General features: G+C 45.5%; 1 protein-coding gene across 4 annotated transcripts in view; it reads left to right on the top strand.

The window, feature by feature from the left end:
- The window catches only part of LOC144784431 (multidrug resistance-associated protein 1-like), a 1,265,484-nt gene that overhangs the window by 304,145 nt on the left and 937,975 nt on the right, over positions 1-23,364 (top strand). For all 4 annotated transcript variants that reach the window (XM_078663181.1, XM_078663182.1, XM_078663179.1 and 1 more), the window contains exon 3: positions 14,058-14,183. In XM_078663181.1, the coding sequence (XP_078519307.1) occupies positions 14,058-14,183 (126 nt within the window). The remainder of the gene's footprint in view (positions 1-14,057; positions 14,184-23,364) is intronic.

Here is a 23,364-nt window from a genome sequence, read left to right as displayed (position 1 = left end):
CACAACCACACACACACCCACACACACAAGCACAACCACATAACCACACAACCACACACCTACACAACCACACACACACAACCACACACACACAACCACACACACCCAAACACACAACCAAACCCACACACAAAACCACACACACAACCACACACACACACAACTATACACACAACCACACACACAACCACACACACAACCACACAACCACACACACAACCACACACACACAACCACACAACCACACACACAACCACACAACCACACACACAACCACACACACCCACACAACCACACACACAAGCACACACACATGCACAACCACACAACCACACAACCTCACAACCACAAGCACACAACCACAAGCACACACACACCCACAAGCACACACACATAACCACAACCACACACAACCACACACACAACCACACACAACCACACCCAACCACACCCACAACCACAGCCACACACAACCACACACACAACTACACACACACACAACAACCACACACACAACCACACACACAACCACACACACGACACACACAAAACCACACACACAACCACACACACACACAACCACACACACACACACACAACTATCCACACACAACCACACACACAAACACACAACCACACACCCAACCACACATATAACCACACAACCACACACACAATCACACACACAACCACAACCACACACACAAGCACACACACACACACACAATAGCACACACACAAGCACACACACACAACCACACACATCCACACACACACACAACCACACACATAACCACACACAAACAACCACACAACCAACCACACACACACAACCACACCCACAGACACCCACACACACATACAACCACACACACAACCACACATGCACAACCACACACACACATGCACAACCACACATGCACAACCACACACCCACACAACCAAACACACGCAAGCACACACACCCACACACACAAGCACACACACATGCACAACCACACAAAAACACACCCACACAACCACACACACACAAGCACACACACACACTCACAAGCACACACACACATAACCACAACCACACACAACCACACACACACACACACACAACCACACACACAACTACACAAACAACCACACCCAACCACACAACCACACCCACAACCATACCGACACACAACCACACACACAACCACACACACAAACACACAACCACACACACAACCACACACATAACCACACAACCACACACAACCACAACCACACACACAACCACAACCACACACAACCACACACACAACCACACTCACAGCCACACACACACAACCACACACACAACCACACACACACATACAATCACACCCACACAACCACACCCATAACAGCACCCAAACAAACACACAAACACACCCACCCAAACACACAACCACACACACACACACACACACACACACAACTATACACACAACCACACACACAAACACACAACCACACACACAACCACACAACCACACACACAACCACAACTACACACAACCACACACACAACCACACACACACAACCACACACACACACGCACACAACCACAACCACACACACACACACAACCAACCAACCACACACACACACAACCACACACACACACAACCAACCACACACACAACCAACCACACACACACAACCACACAACCAACGACACACAACCACACACACACAACACACACAACCGCACACACACAACCACACACATACACAACCACACAACCAACCACACACACACAACAACACACACACACAACCACACACACACACACGGCCACACACACAACCACTCACAACCACAATTACATAACCACAAACACACACACAACCACACACAACCACACACACAACCCAACACACAACCACATGCACAACCACACATGCACAACCACACACACACACACACATGCACAACCACACACCCACACAACCAAACACACACAACCACACACACACACAACCACACACACAAGCACACACACATGCACAACCACACACAACCACACACACACACAACCACACACACAATCACACACACAACCACACACACAACCACACACACAACCACACACCCAACTACACCCAACCACACCCACAACCACACCCACACACAACCACACACACAACCATACACACACACACAACAACCACACACACAACCACACACACAACCACACACACAACCACACACACAACCACACACACAAACACACAACCACACACCCAAACACACATATAACCACACAACCACACACACAACCACACCCACACACACAACCACACACACACACACAACCACACACACACACAACCACACACACACACACAACCACACACACACACAATCACACACACACACAAGCACACACACAACCACACACACACAAGCACACACACATCCACACACACAACCACACACACACAACCACACACAAGCACACACACATCCACACACACATCCACACACACACAACCACACACACAACCACACAACCAACCACACACACACAACACACACCACTGCACACACACAACCACACACATACACAACCAACCACACACACAACCACACACACACAACCACACACACACACACACACATACAACCACACACACATACAATCACACCCACACAACCACACCCATAACAGCACCCAAACAAACACACAACCACACCCACCCAAACACACAACCACACCCACACACAAAACCACACACACAACCACACACACACAACTATACACACAACCACACACACAAACACACAACCACACACACAACCACACACACAACCACACACACACAACCACACACACACAACCACACACACAACCACACACACAACCACACACACACAACCACACCAACACAGGCAAGCACACACACAAGCACACACATAACCACAACCACACACACAACCACACAACCACACACACAACCACACAACCAACCACACACACACAATCACACACACACACAACCAACCAACCAACCACACACACAGAACCACACACACAACCACACAACCAACGACACACAACCACACACACACAACCACACACATACACAACCACACAACAAACCACACACACAACCACACAACCAACCACACACACAACAACACACACACACAACCACACACACACACACGGCCACACACACAACCACTCACAACCACAATTACATAACCACAAACACACACACAACCACACACAACCACACACACAACCCAACACACAACCACACACACAACTACACATGCACAACCACACACACATGCACAACCTCACACCCACACAACCAACCACACACACACCCACACAACCACAACCACACATACATGCACAACCACACAACCTCACACCCACACAACCACACACACACAACCACAAGCACACACACAACCACAACCACAAGCACACACACACATAACCACAACCACACACAACCACACACACAACCACACACACAACCACACACAGAACTACACACAGAACTACACCCAACCACATAACCACACCCACAACCACACCCACCCACAACCACACCCACACACAACCGCACACACAACCATACACACACACAACAACCACACACAACCACACACAACAACCACACACAACCACACACACAACCACACACGACACACAAAACCACACACACAAAACCACACATATAACCACACACACAACCACAACCACACACACAACCACACACACACACACAAGCACACACACAACCACACACACACAAGCACACATACAAGCACACACACACAAGCACACACACATCCACACAACCAACCACACACACACAACCACACACAACACACACCACTGCACACACACAACCACACACATACACAACCAACCACACACACAACCACACACACACACACACACACACACACACACACGGCCACACACACAACCACAATTGCACACCCACAAACACACACACAACCACACACAACCACACACACAACCCCCCACACAACCACACACACAACCACACATGCACAACCACACACACATGCACAACAACCCACACACACTCGCACAACCACACACACACGCACAACCACACACCCACACAACCACAAGCACCCGCAACCACAAGCACACACACAACCACAAGCACACACACATAACCACAACCACACGCACACACACACACACAACCACACACACAACTACACATACAACCACACACAACCACACACAACCACACACACAACCACACACACAACCACACACAGAACTACACACAGAACTACACCCAACCACACAACCACACCCACAACCACACCCACCCACAACCACACCCACACACAACCGCACACACAACCATACACACACACAACAACCACACACAACCACACACACAACCACACACGACACACAAAACCACACACACAAAACCACACATATAACCACACACACAACCACAACCACACACACAACCACACACACACACACACACACAAGCACACACACAACCACACACACACAAGCACACATACAAGCACACACACACAAGCACACACACATCCACACAACCAACCACACACACACAACCACACACAACACACACCACTGCACACACACAACCACACACATACACAACCAACCACACACACAACCACACACACACACACACACACACACACGGCCACACACACAACCACAATTGCACACCCACAAACACACACACAACCACACACACAACCCCCCACACAACCACACACACAACCACACATGCACAACCACACACACACACACACGCACAACAACCCACACACACTCGCACAACCACACACACACGCACAACCACACACCCACACAACCACACACCCACAACCACAAGCACCCGCAACCACAAGCACACACACAACCACAAGCACACACACATAACCACAACCACACACACACACACACACAACCACACACACAACTACACACACAACCACACACAACCACACACAAACACACACACAAACACACCCACAACCACACCCACACACAACCACACACACAACCACATACACAACCACACACACAACCAGACACCCACAACCACACACAGACACACACAACCACACACCCATAATCACACACACACAACCACACACAACCACAACCACATGCATAACCACAACCACACACACTCAACCACAACCACACACAACCACACACACACACACAACCACACAAACATCCACACCCACCCACCCCTGGCCACTCACTGCCTATCATCTTCCTCTCAGCCAGGTAGCGCGATCAGGATCAGTTTAACTTTCAAGCGATCAGTTCCACTTTCACGCAATCAGTTTCACTTTCACGGCTGCGTTCGCCATGATAGTGTTCACGTTTCTAGTTTTATTCAGCATTCACTCTTGTTTCCTAGTGCTTGACAATCCAATCTCTACAATATTTAGGCAGCCTGCACGTCTCCTGTCAACCATATCACTCCATGCATTTTCTCCGATCCACATAGATATCAGTGGTACAAACAAAGGTAACCAAGTTTCTTATCCTTCCTTCAAGCAATAACAAGAATCCTAAACTGCATTTGTGCCCCACTTAGTTTTAAACAGCAAACAGTTATTCTAATTGGTTTGTTTCACAGAGGTTGTGTCTTAGGAGAAGGTCAGTGGCACTCACATAGCACTATATGTTAGTGTGTCCAAAAGAGTTGTTTTAAAAAAAAAGTTTTATGAAAAATTGACTTTTCAAAATTCTGATTCCACCAGAATCCAAGTCCTCCACAACACCCTGTTTTTGTGGCTGTCAGCTGTGAAAAGGAGACCAATATTGCCCCCTTTTGTATTATTCTGTATCCTCGGTTCAATGCTGGGGTGCTTTTTTAACTTGTCTCTAGTTCATTGCGAATCTTACTGTTACTAATTCAAATTGTGTTAGCTTTGGCTTATTTGCAATGCAAACTTTATCTCAATAAGTTGCTGTAACAAGCTGCAAGTCTGCTACGGAAGTCCATTCATTTGCTAATTATTTTCCACATAAGGTTGCAAGACCATAACGTGGAGTTTTCAGGATTTTGAATAGTTTCTTGTTTGAAGATGTTACTCTCTCCTGCGCACCCCACTCCTGAACTAAGGTTACAAGTGACCTGCCACCCGCCTTTCAGAGGTTCTTGCATCCACCCAAGTCCGGCCTGGCACTGGTGCGTCCCAGCCTGGCACACACCGGGTGATGATCTCCGCACCTCTAGACCCCAGCTCACTACTGTTTGCAGTCTGTCACTCACCCCTCACCTCCCTAGCACTCACACCTCAGGCTTGGCAGTCACTCCTCGAACCTGGCACTCGCCCTTCTCCCTCTCTGGCACTCAGCATTGACTCTCTCTGACACTCAACTGTCACCTCTCTGACACTCACCCTCGACCCTCCTGGTTCTCATACTTCCCCTCCCTGGCACATATCCTTCACCTACCTGACGCTCACCCATGTCCCTCCTGGCATTCACTACTCACCCCCTTGGCACTCACCCTTCACCTCCATGGCACGAGCCCTTCATCCCCCTGGCCTGGCAGCTCCTACCCTTTACCCCTTACACTCACCCTTCCCCTCCCTGGCACTCACCCTTGACCCTCCTGACTCTTATGTCTCACCTCCATGACACTCAACCTTTATCTCCCTGGCACTCACCCTTCATCCCCCTGACCTGGCACACAACCTTCACCTCCCTGGCACTAGCCCTTCACCCCCCTTGCCTGGCAGCTATCCCTCACCCCTGGCACTCATATTGCCCCTTCTTGGCACTCACCCTTCCCCTCCCTGGCACTCACCCTTGACCCTCCTGACTCTTACGTCTCATCTACCCGGCACTCACTCCTCACCTTTCACCCCCATGGCCTGACAGTCACCCTTGTCCCTCCTGGCATTCACTCCTCACCTCCCTGCCGCTCACCCTTGACCCTCCTGGCACTCGCCCGGTTTCCCCCCAGGAACAAAAAATAACAAGCATTGGCATAGCCAATAGGTCTCGCCTTTGGGACCTTATAGGTGTTTAGCCACGCAACAGTTGATGTTGTTGCACCAAAGATATTTTGCTGCATAACTAAATACTTAGAAGGTCCCAAAAACGAGACCTATTGGCTATGCCAATGCTTGTTCTAATTTTTAGCTATGTTGCATAGCAGCGGAGAGGAGAGACCGATTGGCTTTGCCAATGCTCGTTTAAATCGGACGAGAACCTATGGTTCACATGATTTTCTTGTACATTTATGTGTAAATGTATTATTTCATCTATACCTTTTTAGAGGATTATAGGGAAATGTTTTTTATAAAGCAGATTTATTGCTTTATGCCAGTATTATTATGGCTTTTAGGTGGCAAAAAATATTTATTAATATCTAGTTAGCAAGTCCGTTCGAGAACAACAGCAAGACTGCTGGGAACAGCGGCTGCTTGCTGTGAAAACAGCAATTAGTACTCTGTTACATCAAAGGCACCAGGGACAACAGGCACACTAAGTCACCAGAACGGCCAATAATAGCCTCTTCGTAATCCAGGAATCGATCTGAGTGTAAAGGAATACATGGTAGGGCCGGGGAATAAGCACTGAGATACTCACAATCCTGTTTTTGGAATATATTTCTGTGATTAAATTGCTGTTTGTTTTAGCTGTTTGATAAGTCTTCATGTAGACTGTAATTATATGCATCGCTTCAGCCCTTATAGATTCCCCAGTTTGTTTTTTTAGTTTCTGTTTTGTACACCACAGGTTTTCAGCTTTATTGTTTATAATGTTGCAATGGTCCTAATTATTCATGTAAATGAACAATATTTTCATAATTATTCTTACTATTACTAAGATTATCAGAGAAAAACCTAGGCATGTAGCCAAGGAAACCATCATCTCTGTGCAACATGCCAGTTGAGAAGAAGACTTGCAGGTTGAAGTAAGGAACTAGAAACAAGTGCACTGTAACATCTTGAAACAAGGAAGTAAACCACAGCAGATGGTAAACTTGAGACGAGGAACCATTATTGAGCTTTTACAAGAGACTAAAGATGAGACAAAGTGCCTGGGTACGACTTTGGTGGTCCTATAGCAAGTGGCGGCTCCTCTGGAGTGGCAGGGGAGCAACTCTCACTGCCTGGCGCAGAGCCAGAAAAGGAAAAATATAACGATGCTCTAGCATCATTTTATTTTTCGTCTGCCAGCTTGTGCATGGAGGGGCAGGGCTTGGGCGTGTGGTGGAGGAGTGCTTGTGTACTCTCTAAGTGCTCATGTGTGTTTGGCCGTCCATCTCAGGCTGACCAAAACACACATGCGCTCCTAGGTTTCTCCAGCCCGGGTCTGGAGAAACCCCCACAGACTCCTTGGTCTGAGCAGGGCGTCTTTTCCGCCCCTCAGATCCCTCAAACCTATCTCTGCACTGCTCTGAAGCACAGGGATTGGCTGGGAGTCTGTCCCAAGGGCTGCTGGGACCCAGGAAACGGCCAGCAGGAGCAGCGCGACGAGGGAGACGGCCAGTGGCGTCAGGTACGTTTTAAAAATTATTATCAATCCTTCCCCCCTCCTGCTCACCCTCCTCTCACCCTTACCCCACCCACGTGTTGTACTCTGTACATGAAGACACTGGTAGCCAGGTTTTAAGTGCTTAAAGTCTTCTTTATTTCTTTATTAATCCATGTCAAGTGTTATCAAATAAGGATCAGCCATGTAACCGCTCTTAACCCAGCTCTCATATATCCTACGCCAGCCCCACCAGGAGCAGCCTGCCTAGCTGCTCAGCCAATCTCCAACTGTCACCACTCATCCACACAGGCACCCAGGCATTCCATTCATCACAGTCACACCAACATTCCGTCACCATCTCTCACTCTGGCTGAGCAGCTAGGAGGACCTAGGCTGATTCACATATACATGTAAACCTTAGGATATAACATTATCCCTTTCCTTTTAAAATGAAAACAAAACGTACAATTTTAAAAGAAAAGAACTATACACAAAAAGGTGATAATGTTCATAACTAAGGGATGAGAATGAATTCAAAACATCACCAAAGTGAGAACAAAGCAAACAAGAGAAGATGGGCATAATACGACATATTAAAAACATGCATCAAAATCCCCCATCCTCCCTCATGAAAATTGTTAAGATTAATTAGATATAAACCATCAAACAATGTCAAATTGGGAAGGAAAAACAGCAATATTACATTTAAAACTAGCAATAACCCCATCCTTTCCCAAAAACACAAAAGAAAATAATGTAGTGAAAGGTTCACACACCCCACAACTTACACCCGAGGCCATAAACAGACAACAAGGGTGAACCAACACTACAAATACACGTGTACCACAATATGGACCACATAGAGGGTACACACAGTGAGGCGCAGGGCGACTTACACACAACAACATCTGAAGCGCAGGGCGACTTACACAGGACAACATGTGACGCGCAGGGCGACTTACACACAACAACACCTGAAGCGCAGGACTACTTACACTGGACAACACGTGAGGCGCAGGGCGACTTACACAGGACAACATGTGAGGCGCAGGGCGATTTACACACATATAAGACGTGCAGCGCAAGGCGACTTACCAACACAACACAAATCCACATAAATAATGTCAGCTCCCATATCTCCTACGCCAGCCCCACCAGGATATAGCACACCGCATCACCCTTTATTACTGGCGACCGCCACTGCCTAACGCTGTAGGAGGCCAAAGCTGTGGTGCGACCTCCCACCAGATTAGGAGTTAAATCCTGGTCTGCTGGGTGGTCCTGCGGGGGGTCTGGACAGGAAAGGCAAAAAAAAACTACAAACCCCCTGAGGGGCCCTTGCCGGTCTTACTCCAGTCCTGCATTATCTTTGCTGAAATTAAAAATTCAGGGCTGAGCTAAAGTTATTTAGCAATGCTTACAATTCTGTCTCGAGGCCCCAACGGGGGTAAAAAAACTTGCAAAACCAAACAGGTGGTTGGCGATTATGCTTTAATTGTGTCTGAGGTCAGTTTGGTTTCTATCTAGTTAACTAAGGTGGCATTTCAGTAAATAAGGTATTTTTGGCGTGCGAGCCTCGCAGTGACGTGCGTCCGCTTTGAGTGGGAGAGCGTGCTGCTGTTAATGTGTGGAAGCCTGCTGCTCAAAGCTGGTGGTGGAGGCACGTGGCGCGGCCGTATTTTACCACACAGTCCGCCTCAAGAGGCCTAGCATCGTTCCTTGTATACAGATACTTACCGTTTTTCAGTAATTTGCACACAAATAAAGAACACAGAGTAGAGGGTGAGGCTGGTACCAGAATATCAAATCTTTGAAATCGTGCCACCATAATACTTCAGCAAAAATGTGGATGGCCAAATTAGCGCCATTTTAGAACATGCAAGTGTGGACTATTATTCTTAACTTTAGCTATCATTACCTTAAAGATCCATAGTTCTTCAGAATACGTAGGTGTACAGTAAAAACTAGCATATCTATATTTCCCTACATTACCTATATATTTTGGTCGTCAATATTTTTTTTACTGTATTATGTAGCAAGTTATAAAAAAAAGTTGATTTTCTGTTTTTAAATTCCGCTCGATGGTGTGTTGAAGGCTGCGTACGCATGCATGCAGGCATTTGACAAAATTTTTTTTTACCCCTGTCAGCTGCAACACACAGGGTCGGACTGGCCTTTAGGCCAATCAGGCAGTGCCCGATGGGCTGGTCTGACAGGTCATTGTGTGGGTAGATTTTGTAGCTGTTAGTGGGCATGTTTTATAGTCTCCTGTTACAGTTTTTACTGTTAATTTCTCTGATATTATCACGGAAATCAACAGGAAAACCGGTCCAGCAGACCATAAAACAGGTACCACAAACATTTGCCAAACCCTTATACAGCCTGTATTTACAATTATATGAAAACACAGGCCATTTTTTTTAGCTTTCTAAATCACTAATGGGGTTCGCTTTTATTTTGATGCTAAGGCCTATTTTCAGGCCCAGTTCAACCCTAGCAAAACACACTACAAATTATACATGATATAAAGTCAGAAGGGCAATCGGTCACTATTAAATTCCGGAATGCAAACATTGGTCAACATCTCACAAGCAGGGATTATCAGAAGCATTAAAGTACTCTCTTAATAACTATATTCTTGCCTGCACTATAATATTCATGTGCTGCTCTATAGGACCAATGCTCAACCACCAGGATTTAGAGCCCAGGTCGCCCTTGCTGTTGCTGTTGTAAGGGGCACATTGAAGCATCTCAGTGAAGCCAAACTAAGGTGTCTCCTCTGCTTCAATGTTCCCCTCCCTAGAGTCATTGCTCCTAGGCCCAAAGCAACTCTGGCATATCAAGGGTGTACTGGGCCTGAATCAGGGCCAGACTGGCTGTAGCAAGCACCGGGCATTTACCCGGTGGGCCGGTTTTGTGGCCTTGGGGCTCGTTTTGTGGCTTTGGGGCCCGTTTAGCAGTTTTTGAGTTTTATATAGCACTAACTAGACCCAAAGGTATCAGAGCGCTTTACATGAGCACCAGTTACTTTACAGACTGACACATTCATTTTTGTTAGGCTCGGGGAGATTAAGTGATTTGCCCAGAATCACAGAATGTTGAGCGTCCCTGCCGAGACTCGAACCTGGTTCTCTAGCCCCGAGGTCGACCGCCCTAGCCGTTGGGCCACATTTTCTTCTTACTAGCACCCCCCCCCCTCGGTCCCAGGGCCGGTCGAACAGCAATCAGCCAGGGCTGATTGCAGCTCCCAGTCCGGCCCTGGCAGCCCCAATACAAACAAGGAAAGATAGTAACACAGCCATGCGTTGTGCCCTGCTGCCGCTGTAGCTTTTTGTCTTATAAAAAACAAAAAGAACAGCAAGGGTGATTGGGCTCTAATTCCTGGTTTCCCACTTTTTTGCAGTAAGCTAGGCATGTTTGGGGAGCAGTGGCCACTTACACCCTTCGCCCCAGTACCTGCTGCACTAATGGTAGTCATGACCCTTTTAAACTACCCATTTACCACCCCCTTCTTTGGGGGCATCTTTCTGAGGAAGCTGTCTCTGTCCATTGATAAACAAAAACAAGCATTTTCAATGCAATAGGTCTCGCAATTGCGAGATTTTAGGTTATTGGCATTGTAAACAATAATTCCTTTTATTTATGTATGTTTTTTAAAGCAACACATTTATAAAAAGCATTGTCATTTCTAATGCTAGAAGCTCAAACTCTCGCAAATGCAAGATCAAGACTGATTTGCATATGACTGGGTCTAAACTTGGGTCGCATGGTGAGCATGGGATGGGTATGCCTAGACGTGGGTACCTTGCTCACTGTGCCACAGGATTCAAGTTAGCCTGACTGATAAAGGGTAATACCCAGAAACTGGTCCCAGGATGCTTGTTTCTGGTCCAGGGAGGACCTGGCTTAGCAGTTTGGTCTGAACTGTTCCCATGAGGCACCGGGTCAAGACTGATTTGCATAAGGCTGGGTCTAAACTTGGGTCGCATGGTGAGCAAAAGAACGATGGATTTAACCCAGATCTCTTGACTGGGGGGTGAATGTATGGTTCATTCAGCATTTCGTCCATTATTTGTTTGCGTAGCACCTTCATGAGTACCCCTTCAAACATGTCTCAGGCCTGCACAATGTACATGGCCGTTCCCCTTTCTTTAGACACTGCTCGACGTACTCAGGTTACAGTGAGCAGCGTCCAAAGAAAGGGGAGCGGCCAACATAAAAGTGAAAGTGTGTATGGGGCGCTTTTACACAAAGTGTAAAATTAAAGAACATTTTTGTAGCGCTGCCGCTAAAGTGAAAGCGGCTGTGCTGTAAATTAAATAAATAAATAAGCGCGGCCGCTATAGTTAAAGCGGACCGCACTGGAAATTATAAAAAACATTACTAATACCAATATAAAAGGTGGCGGCGTGCTGCGGCATTGTGGGTAGAACATGCAAGATAATTAAAGAAAATAGTGCTCACCGACTAGATAAAGCAGACTTTGTAACAACACATGTAAAAAGTCCAGTCCTTATGGGAGGTTACAAATGCAGGCAAGATGGTACCAAGGAGGGACTACTAAGCCTTTTCACGAATGAAAAGCAATGATTTTGAAAGGACAGTAACAGGAGCCGATTGAAAAGATGAGCGGTAAATCGGCAGAGCTTGTATGCCATACCTCATTATAGCATGCCTTGCAGAGCAGCGCATGCGCCGCCGAGGCTCAACCTAAAAATGAGCTCCCACATTGTGCCTCCCTCTTCTAGGCCATATCTTTAACCGCATGCGTGCGGGCGGAATTCCGCCCGTACGCTGAGATTTCCGAAACCGCACTTTACGTGACGAGCTGGGCTCGTCATGAGCGTGCGAGGAGGCTACCTCATGACGAGCCCAGCTCGTCATCAGCGTCGAAGGGGTTAACTATGGATGGATCTCCCCCCTTTCTCATGAGCCATTGCTCTGAGGCCCTAGTTCAAGAAGAACCAGGATTTCCCACCTGCCTTTAATTGATGGAGTCACTTAAAACATCATGGTGACAAAGATTTCATACATTTAAGAGGTAAAGAAAGGTGTTAGGAGCCGAGTCCTCAAGCAATGGGGCACAAAAATGTTTGCATTGGGTGCAGTCTGATTACTTATCGCTAAAATGTATATTCTGAAAACACTTGCTTTATCTCAAACACTACATCATTTTGCTGCAGCCTGGCTTATACTGCGTGAAATAAAATTTTAATTTCATTACATCCTTATTCACAGTGCTTTCTGGCACAGGCTGGGGCCACAAAGGTCGACACTGTTCATGTCGAAATACAGATTTTCTTTTACCAAAATGTCAACGTTTTACTATTGTTATTTTGGTGCTAAAAGGGTTTGTGTAAAAGGAAGCATGTTGCAGCTATGCATAATAAATCTAAACGCTTCAGATGCAGTTAGAGTTTAATGATAGGTTGTCACGCCTGCTGATGAAGTCACTCTGATTGGACACCATTTCCGACTGCATATTATTATTATTATTATTATACTGATAATCATTGTTTCTTTTCTTTCAGTGTATTGCTGTCCTGCTGGCAGGTTTATGTTATACAGAACTTTTTTATACGATATGGAATAAAACCCATCACATTCCTGAGCCGCCAGTTTTATTGATCAGTCCATTGCTACTGGGATCTACAATGGTAATTTCTGATTAATAGTTTAAGTATCTCCAACTCTTGTAGTGCGGATGTTTGTTTCTGTCTCTTCTTTGTCTTAAATATATGTTTGAAAAATTAGAATATTTTCAACCTAGTCCCTTATTCAGTTACTCCTTTGTCACCATATTGTTTCTTGAGTAAATTGCTGTATTTTAATGTTAAACATTTAAATGCACAACTATACATTTTGTATCAAATACTTGTAGCATGACTCGATTTATGAATTTGGCAACTCTAAGCATATGGTGCCTTTGTGACTCAAGCTCTATATCCTTATCAATAAACGTTACATTCAGTGGTTTAAGCTGTGGTAGACCTGACATCTTTTGGCGTGGTTTACTGTGACTTTTTACTGTCTGACCTCCTGTTTTGACTGTGAGCTGAACTTCGGTGTTGCTTTCTTTAGTACTCTGTGCATTATTCACTGCTGACTAGTGCTAAAGTGCATGTGCTCTGTGTCTCAAATGTAATGACATTTGATTTCTCCATTATGGGCATATTTGATTTTCTGATAAGTCCCTAGTACGTTGCACTACATGTGCCCAGAGCCTGTCAATCAAGTGTTACTCATTGGTCTGCCGCTCTGATAGTGCCACCCACACGAGTAATGCAAAAAGAACTATTGATGGACAGAATTCAAAACAATTTTATACATTCACCCCAGTACAGAGATCTGGGCCAAAACCCATCGTTTTTTTGCTCACCATGCCATTCCAGTTTGGACCCAGATATGTGCAAATCAGTCTTGACCCTGCACCCAATGGGAACAGTCCAGCCCAAACTGCCAGGACAGGTCCTCCCTGGACTGGAAACAAGCATCCTAGGATCGGTTTTGGAGTTTCACCCCTCTTCAGCAAGGATAGCTTGATCCCAGTGGCTTGGAGAGCACAGGACTCACGTCTGAGCATACCCGTCCCCTTGGGGTGACGAATGCAAAAAGAACTATAGATGGACAGAATGCAGAACAATGTCATACATTCACCCCAGTACAGAGATCTCGGCCTAAATCCATCGTTTTGTTGCTCACCATGCCATTCCAGTTTGGACCCAGCCATATGCAAATCAGTCTTTACCCTGCGCCCAATAAGAACAGTCCAGCCCGAACTGCCAGGACAGGTCCTTCCTGGACTGGAAACAAGCATCCTATGACCGGTTTTGGGGTTTCACCCCTCTTTAGCCAGAATAGCTTGATTCCAGTGGCATGGAGAGCACGGGACTCACGTCTGAGCATCCCAGTCCCGCTCGGGGTGACAAATGCAAAAAGAACTATTGATGGGCAGAATACAGAACAATGTCATACATTCACCCCAGTACATAGATCTGGGCCTAAATCCATAATTTCTTTGCTCACCATGCCATTCCAATTTGGACCAGGGAGAACCTGGCTTAGCAATTTGGTCTGGACTGTTCCCATGAGGCACAGGGTCAAGACTGATTTGCATATGGCTTCGGCTGAACTGGGGTGGCATGGTGAGCAAAAGAACAAGTGATTTAACTCAGATCTCTTGACTGGGGGTGAATGTATGACACATTCAGCATTCCGTCCATCATTTGTTTGCGTAGCACTTTTCACCCTAAGTGGGATGGGTATGCCTAGACGTGGGTACCTTGCTCACTGTGCCACAGGATTCAAGTTAGCCTGACTGATAAAGGGTAATACCCAGAAACTGGTCCCAGGATGCTTGTTTCTTGTCCAGGGAGGACCTGGCTTAGCAGTTTGGTCTGAACTGTTCCCATGAGGCACAGGGTCAAGACTGATTTGCATATGGCTGGGTCTAAACTTGGGTCGCATGGTGAGCAAAAGAACAATGGATTTAACCCAGATCTCTTGACTGGGGGGTGAATGTATGGTTCATTCAGCATTCCGTCCAATATTTGTTTGCGTAGCACCCACATGAGTAGCCCTTCAAACATGTCTCAGGCCTGCCACTGTGGAGCCTGTGTGTGTAGTTTAACCAACATCTCGACCTGACAAGTTAACCTACATGCCAGCCCTATACCTTCCTTTATAATTGCACATAGGTCACCCCTAGAGTAGGCCATGAACAGCTCATGGGCAGGGTGCAGTGTACTTAAGAAGTAGGATATGTACTTTTCAGTTTTACATGTCCTGGTAGCGAAATACTCTTAGATTTGTATTTTACTGCTGCAAGGTGTAGCTCTCCCATAGGTTAAAATTGAAGCTGCCTTAGAACATTTTACAAGTGTAACTTTCAATTGGGAAAAGGTAGGAAGAGTATGTTTGGTGTCTGTTGTCTCACAATTTAAAATCACATTTTTACGTGAAATTCTTCTTTAAAGTGCAGGTCTGAAAATTTCAGTTTTAGAAAGTTGGAATATGAAAGAATGCACTCCTTCCCTTGTATTGTTTTTAACATGAAAAATTGACTGACCATGTTGAATGCGTGCAATCAAAAACTGTGATCTGTCCCAACAGTCACAGAACCTTAAAGAGTGTCCAATGAGGTGCGTGACTACGCACCATCTGTCGCACTGCTTAAATTCAGGAATATATCCACACTGTAATATTCTCCATTTGTGATAATCCACTTACTCATAGTACACCATATGTAACACAAACTTTACTGCAAAATAAACCCAAACTTCCTTAATCACTCGAAGACCGCGTAATTCCAGCATGATTCTTTTATTAAAGATTTTCAAATGTCTCCTGTAGGCCCATCTGGGCTTCAAACAGCGACACGTGATAATAAATCATACACGTCAAGTGGGCTCAATTCATTCCACCCAATGCATTTTGGGCCTGAAAGGCCCTTCGTCAGGGGTCACTGAAATAGATAAATAAGAGAAGCATTTCAACCATCGGAGCAATGTACACTATCAGTTTTTTGAAAAAAAAGAAGAAATGGTGCTAATAATTACTCAACAACCACATGTAATTCTCCCCCTTCCAACCCCCCTTGCTAATCCCTAAAATATGCTGTGCAACGAAATTCAAAACACTAAGAACAAAAAGGGGATAGGTCCATAAACACGTGGTGGGGGCTAGACCCTTTTTATAAAATATATAACACAAATTGCCTGAACCACAAAATCTCCACAAGCTTATTAAGAGGGAAAAGATCAATTTATTGTGATCACCCTCGACATCCTACTTAGTGTCAATATTTTTTATCTTTTTCAAGTTATGACAAGCTATATGACAGAAAACAACAATACAATAAATGTTAACACACCTATATATACTTTGTACATACATGAGAAACAAATTCTTTACACAGTACAAAAAGAAAATTTGTTGCATCAAACATTACAAAAAACTAAGAATACATCACAAACAACATTAGAACAAACATTACAATCCAAAAATGAGAAAAATAGGAAAAACCAATCCTAGGGGGAATTATAAGCAAATGAATGGCTCTTTAAACAAATCAATACTGGACCAGCCGGTCCTAGTATTGTGGAGATTACATTTTATTCCACCCTATGAAAGTGCCGACGCGTTTCGAGATCAGGCACTGTGTCGCTGATCTCTCATCAGGGCTGTTTTATTCTTTGTATCTGCAAGATGCAAAGAAAATATTTTACTCATCACTCTCAAAACCGAACTTCTTTTACGGCAATGGGCTGAGAAAGAAAAATGCTACATACCAAACTTGGTTGAAAGTAGAGCAGGGCATTGGGGCGTAAAGGATTTCAAACTGAATAATTCTAAACGTGGCCAGGCAGGACAACCTACAAGAAATTTTAAGAAATGTTTGTGCATTGGTAAGTCTAACCAGCTCGTGGGTTTATTACTAAAACGTCACCCAATGCTCCATAAAGCCTACCTTGCTATTGTCGACTGCCGCCAACCGGCATTCTTATATGTGATGCGCCACCATGAAGGTAGGCTCCTAAAACAATAGTGAAAAATGTTTTAGTGGTGGGGCTGTTGATTACAATGTTCGCATAGTGAATGCATTATTAAAATCACAGAAAGGGCAGGAGTCATTTCGCCTACCTTAATGAAGTTTACTATTCCCTTTCTTTAAATTTTTGGAAATGTGCTCTCAATTTTCCGTCCTGTGTTAGCAGAAAACGAAAAAACGAGTATAAGCGCTTATAGTCAAAAATATGACCATTCAAACAGATTCTAAGCATAAAACATGTCCCTGCATTTACCTGCTCGAAAGTAACAGCACGCCGCTGGTGTGATCAATGTTTTCTCGCCAGAAATTGAGAGCACATTTCCAAAAATTAAAAGAAAGGGAATAGTAGCACTTCATTAAGGTAGGCGAAATGACTCCTGCCCTTTCTGTGATTTTAATTATGCATGCACCATTGCGAACATTGTAATCAACAGCCCCACTACTAAAACATTTTTCACTATTGTTTTAGGAGCCTACCTTCATGGTGGCGCATCACATATAAGAATGCCGGTTGGCGGCAGTCGACAATAGCAAGGTAGGCTTTATGTAGCATTGGGTGACGTTTTAGTAATGAACCCACGAGCTGGTTAGACTTACCAATGCACAAAAATTTCTTAAAATTTCTTGTAGGTTGTCCTGCCTGGCCATGTTTAGAATTATTCGGTTTGAAATCCTTTACGCCCCAATGCCCTGCTCTACTTTTCTACTTTCAACCAAGTTTGGTATGTCGCATTTTTCTTTCTCAGCCCATTGCCGTAAAAGAAGTTCGGTTTTGAGAGTGTTGAGTAAAATATTTACTTTGCATCTTGCAGATACAAAGAATAAATCAGTCCTGATGAGAGATCAGCGACACAGTGCCTGATCTCGAAACGAGTCGGCACTTTCATAGGGTGGAATAAAATGTCATCTCCACGATACTAGGACCGGCTGGTCCAGTATTGATTTGTTTAAAGAGCCATTCATTTGCTTATAGTTCCCGCTAGGATTGCTTTTTCCTATTTTTCTCATTTTTGGATTGTAATGTTTGTTCTAATGTTGCTTGTGATGTATTCTTAGTTTTTTGTAATATTTGATGCAAGGAATTTTCTTTTTGTACTGTGTAAAGAATTTGTTTCTCATGTATGTACAAAGTATATATAGGTGTGTAAATATTTAATGTATTGTTGTTTTCTGTCATATAGCTTTTCATAACTTGAAAAAGATAAAAAATATTGACACTAAGTAGGATGTCGAGGGTGATCACAATAAATTAATCTTTTCCCTCTGAATAAGCTTGTGGAGATTTTGTGGTTCGGGCAATTTGTGTTATATATTTTACGAAATTCAAAACGGCACCCCTTTGTGTGTGAACACTTACTCAAGCTGCGAAATACAAAAAACTACTGAAAATATATATGTGAAATTAACATGGTGCTCGAGCGAAAATATTTATGCAACTCTTAACCCTATCCCACTCCCACCGTAAACCCAAACATGTTGATACTTCAGCATATATGTTAAAACATAAATAATTACCTTAACAGCCACTAGATGTGGCATAACCTTCTCCTACACATTTCCTCAATACTATCATGAATAGAGATAGTAACAGCCTCTCTGCCCTTTGCTTTTATAAAGATTCTGCCGCCTGCGCAAGATGAAACAGGTGTGGCTCTAACCCCATGACCTAATCCGGTAAGACTTCAAACAATTAAAGTAACAGCCCGAAACGCAGGAGAAATTCAGGGCCAAACTCACAGAATATACCGAAGAGGTGCAAAGGGAGATACATTTTAGGGGTAAGCACTGGCAGGCCCACAGATATGGAGAGGGGGAACGACCGGGCAAGATGCTGGCAGATATTGTCCGTATACCGCGATATTCCAACTATGTCGTGGAATTGGAAAAGGCAGATGGCTCACGCTGCTGTGATAGGACCAGTATACTCACAGAGTTTACCAGTCACTATGAAGGGTTATATACTACCTCAGGGGCTCCGAGTATGCAGCTGGATGACTACTTAGGTGATGTGGCGCTTGTATGGCTCAGCGATGTGCATCGTAACTGTGGGAGTGCGGGTCTAATATACAGGCGAGGAGGCTGGATGAATTTGCAAACAGGTAGAGTTTTATTTTCAACAAGCTTAGGTTCAGGTATAACAGATGTCCGGGCGTCACAATAATCCTCTTCCGGTGATTCTTCCTCTTTAACTATTGGGGCGGAGGGCGATGGTTCAGGCTCCTCGTCTTCGGAGTCGAAGGGTGTTCCCCGGAGGCTCATAAAAGAGGAAAAAGAAGGAGCTGTCAGACACCAGTTTCCTAAATATCAGTGGGGTAACCCGTTACCGTACCGTGGATGTGTACTGTCTTAGGCACAATTAGGGCTTTAAAACCAATGCTATGGAAGGGGAAAGGACTAGTGAAGGGGGGTTTAAGGAAAAGGAGTAGGAAGCCCACGTCTTTAAAGTAAGATCTTAAAACCCCAATAAATGCTATTAGAGGCAGACTCGGGCCATCTCAGTATCATGAGCAAATGAAGACATTAAGGGTTTTTCACGGGTCGCACTTACATCAATAGGCATTAGTATGACCAACAGTGTAATCTCCCACCTACATTACGCTCCTCCCGCAACCCTCCGTTACTTTCCCACCTCTCTCCAAACCTCGTGGTAACCCCTCACTCACCGGCCCCTGCCGCAAACTCCACTGAGTCCGCGGCCGCTCTTCAGCGTCCTCCGGTGGAATCCACCATTCTTCACTCCAGGGCTCGTCCGTTTCTTCCCCCTCGATATCTTCTCTCCAGGGCTTCTCTTCGCTGTTCACTCCGCAGGGTCTCTCCTTCGTCGCTGCTCCTTCCGACGTCCTCTCCCACTCTCCAGCTTCATGCAGATGCCCGCCTCTTTCTTTGCAGACCGCCGCTTTCATTGGTCTTCCTTGAACACTTCCAGGGTTGCTGTCGTCCTCTTCCGGGTCCTGCCTCCCAACTCTCTGTAGGGATACGAAAGGACGGCATGGATGTGGATCGGGAGTTTTCTCGTTCGGATCTTGAGCCTGATCACGATGAATTCCGGCCCATGGGACCGCATCGGTGAGTACTTCCTCACAGTAGCTTTTTGTGCGCACCGTTTGAACTGGACGAAGTGCGCGAGGCCATAATGGAATTACAGTCTGGGAGAGCCACAGGGATGGATGTCATCCCTATCGAATTTTATAAAACTTATGTCGACATAATGGCCCCAATCCTTCCCGAGGTCTATGAGGAGTCCTTGGAAGTGGGCACTCTCCTCCCGTCAATGAGAGAAGCCCTCATCAAATCCCTGCTGAAACCAGATAAACCAACCCACCTCTGCGTATCGTACAGACCGCTATCTTTGCTCAACATGCAAAAATCCTGGCGAAATTGGTTGTTAAACGGCTGACCTTGCTGTTGGAACACCTCATTCTCCCAGACCAGTCCGGGTTTGTGCCCGGAAGAGCCTCTTCCCATAATTTGCGGACTCTTTTTACCATCATGAATAATGTCGCCTCTGACCTACCTTTAGCAGCAATTTGTTTAGACGCAACAAAAGCCTTCGACTCTGTTGAATGGCATTACATATTTGAGATAATGAGCCGAATGGGGTTTCCACTGCTTTTCCTGTCATGGATCCGCCTCCTGTATTATCAACCCGGCTAAAGTATTGATCAATGGCCGACTGTCACCGAGATTCTCCATAACTAGAGGGACATGCCAGGGATGTCCTCTTTCTCCACTCCTTTTTGCCCTAGCCACGGATCCCTTAGCCACGCGCCTGCGTCAACATCATAACGCGATGGCCCTACAATGTAACATGCGGCAAATCCTAGTCTCAATGTATGCGGATGACATCACTCTATACGTGAAAGACCCGCAGAATAATTTGAATACGCTCTTGCGGGAGTTTATTGTTTTTGGACATCTGTCTGGAGTTCAAATAAACTGGGGTAAATCTTGCATTTTCCCCCTGACTGACTCCGTTGAGCAATTTTCACTAGACTACCCACTGGAGTGGTGCACAGACGAACTCCGATATTTAGGGATCGGCATCACCAGAAATAGGGAAGAGCTCATGAGGCTCAACTATGGGGTGGCGCTCACCCGAATAACGGAAAAAGTAAATAGATGGATTAGACTCCCACTTTCCATGGCAGGCAGGGTATCGTTGATCAAAATGGTGATCTTACCCCAGCTATTATATCTTTTTCTTAACATCACTTTTTTTCCAGGCCGCCACTTCTTCAAGTCCCTTAGGTCTGAGATGATTCGATTGGTGTGGGGCGGCAAACAAGCTAGACTGAAATGGGCTGTGTTAATTAGACCATACTCGACAGGTGGCTTCGACGTACCTGATTTTGAACTATATTATATTTGCGCACAGGCACACTACTTATACTTTTGGATACATCAGCCCAAATATATGCCGCAACTAGCAGCGGAACACTGGCTTGTTCATCCCATACCGATAAAGGGTGCCATATACATGGATTTGCCTGTAAGAGAAAGCATTCAGACGACTGTGAATGCCACGATCACTGCGTGGAGGCGAATTGGGAATCAACTTGAAGGCCCCAATACCGTACTCGCCGCTATTACCCCTGGTGTATCATCCAAGCATGCCCCTCTTGCAAGAAACCATTTTTCAGAAATTACAAGACCGAACATCCATTAAATGTTGGGGGACCTGTATGAGAATGGGAAGTTCCGTGCCTCTGACAGCGTGTTTCAAGATGCGCATCGCACACCGCTAGATGCTTTCTTGTATATCCGCCTTAGACAAGGGGTTAGATCCCTGCATGTGGATTTTCCGGATGAGCCTCCGATGCTTGCGCCTCTGCAGACACTGCTGCAGCAACCATCACCGAGACGGCTGGTATCCTTGCTCTATCGCAACATACGCACTCAACGTAAATCTGAGGCTACGACGTCCCACTCCAAATGGGAGGCGGAACTCGGCACTCCCATAACGGAAGAGCAATGGGAATACTGCTGCTCGCAGACTGAAAGGATTTCGGCGAGCAGCAGGTTGAGAATCATACACTATAAATATCTTCACTGTTTGTACCACACCCCGGTCAGTATGCACAAGCACCATCTACGAAATAACGATAGGTGCGATAGATGTTACGCCCCACAAGCTGACTTTCTGCATCTGTCCTGGAATTGCCTGGCGGTACACGAGTACTGGGAGCAGGTATTTACAGCACTACAACACATGACAGACATAAACATAGAAGCCACGCCATTAGTCGCTTTATTGAGTCATGTAAAACATATCCCGCTAGAATTTCGCC

This window comes from Lissotriton helveticus, chromosome 10 (genome assembly GCF_964261635.1).
Source record: "Lissotriton helveticus chromosome 10, aLisHel1.1, whole genome shotgun sequence".
Lineage (NCBI taxonomy): Eukaryota > Metazoa > Chordata > Amphibia > Caudata > Salamandridae > Lissotriton > Lissotriton helveticus.
This window is presented reverse-complemented; position numbering and strand designations above follow the sequence as displayed.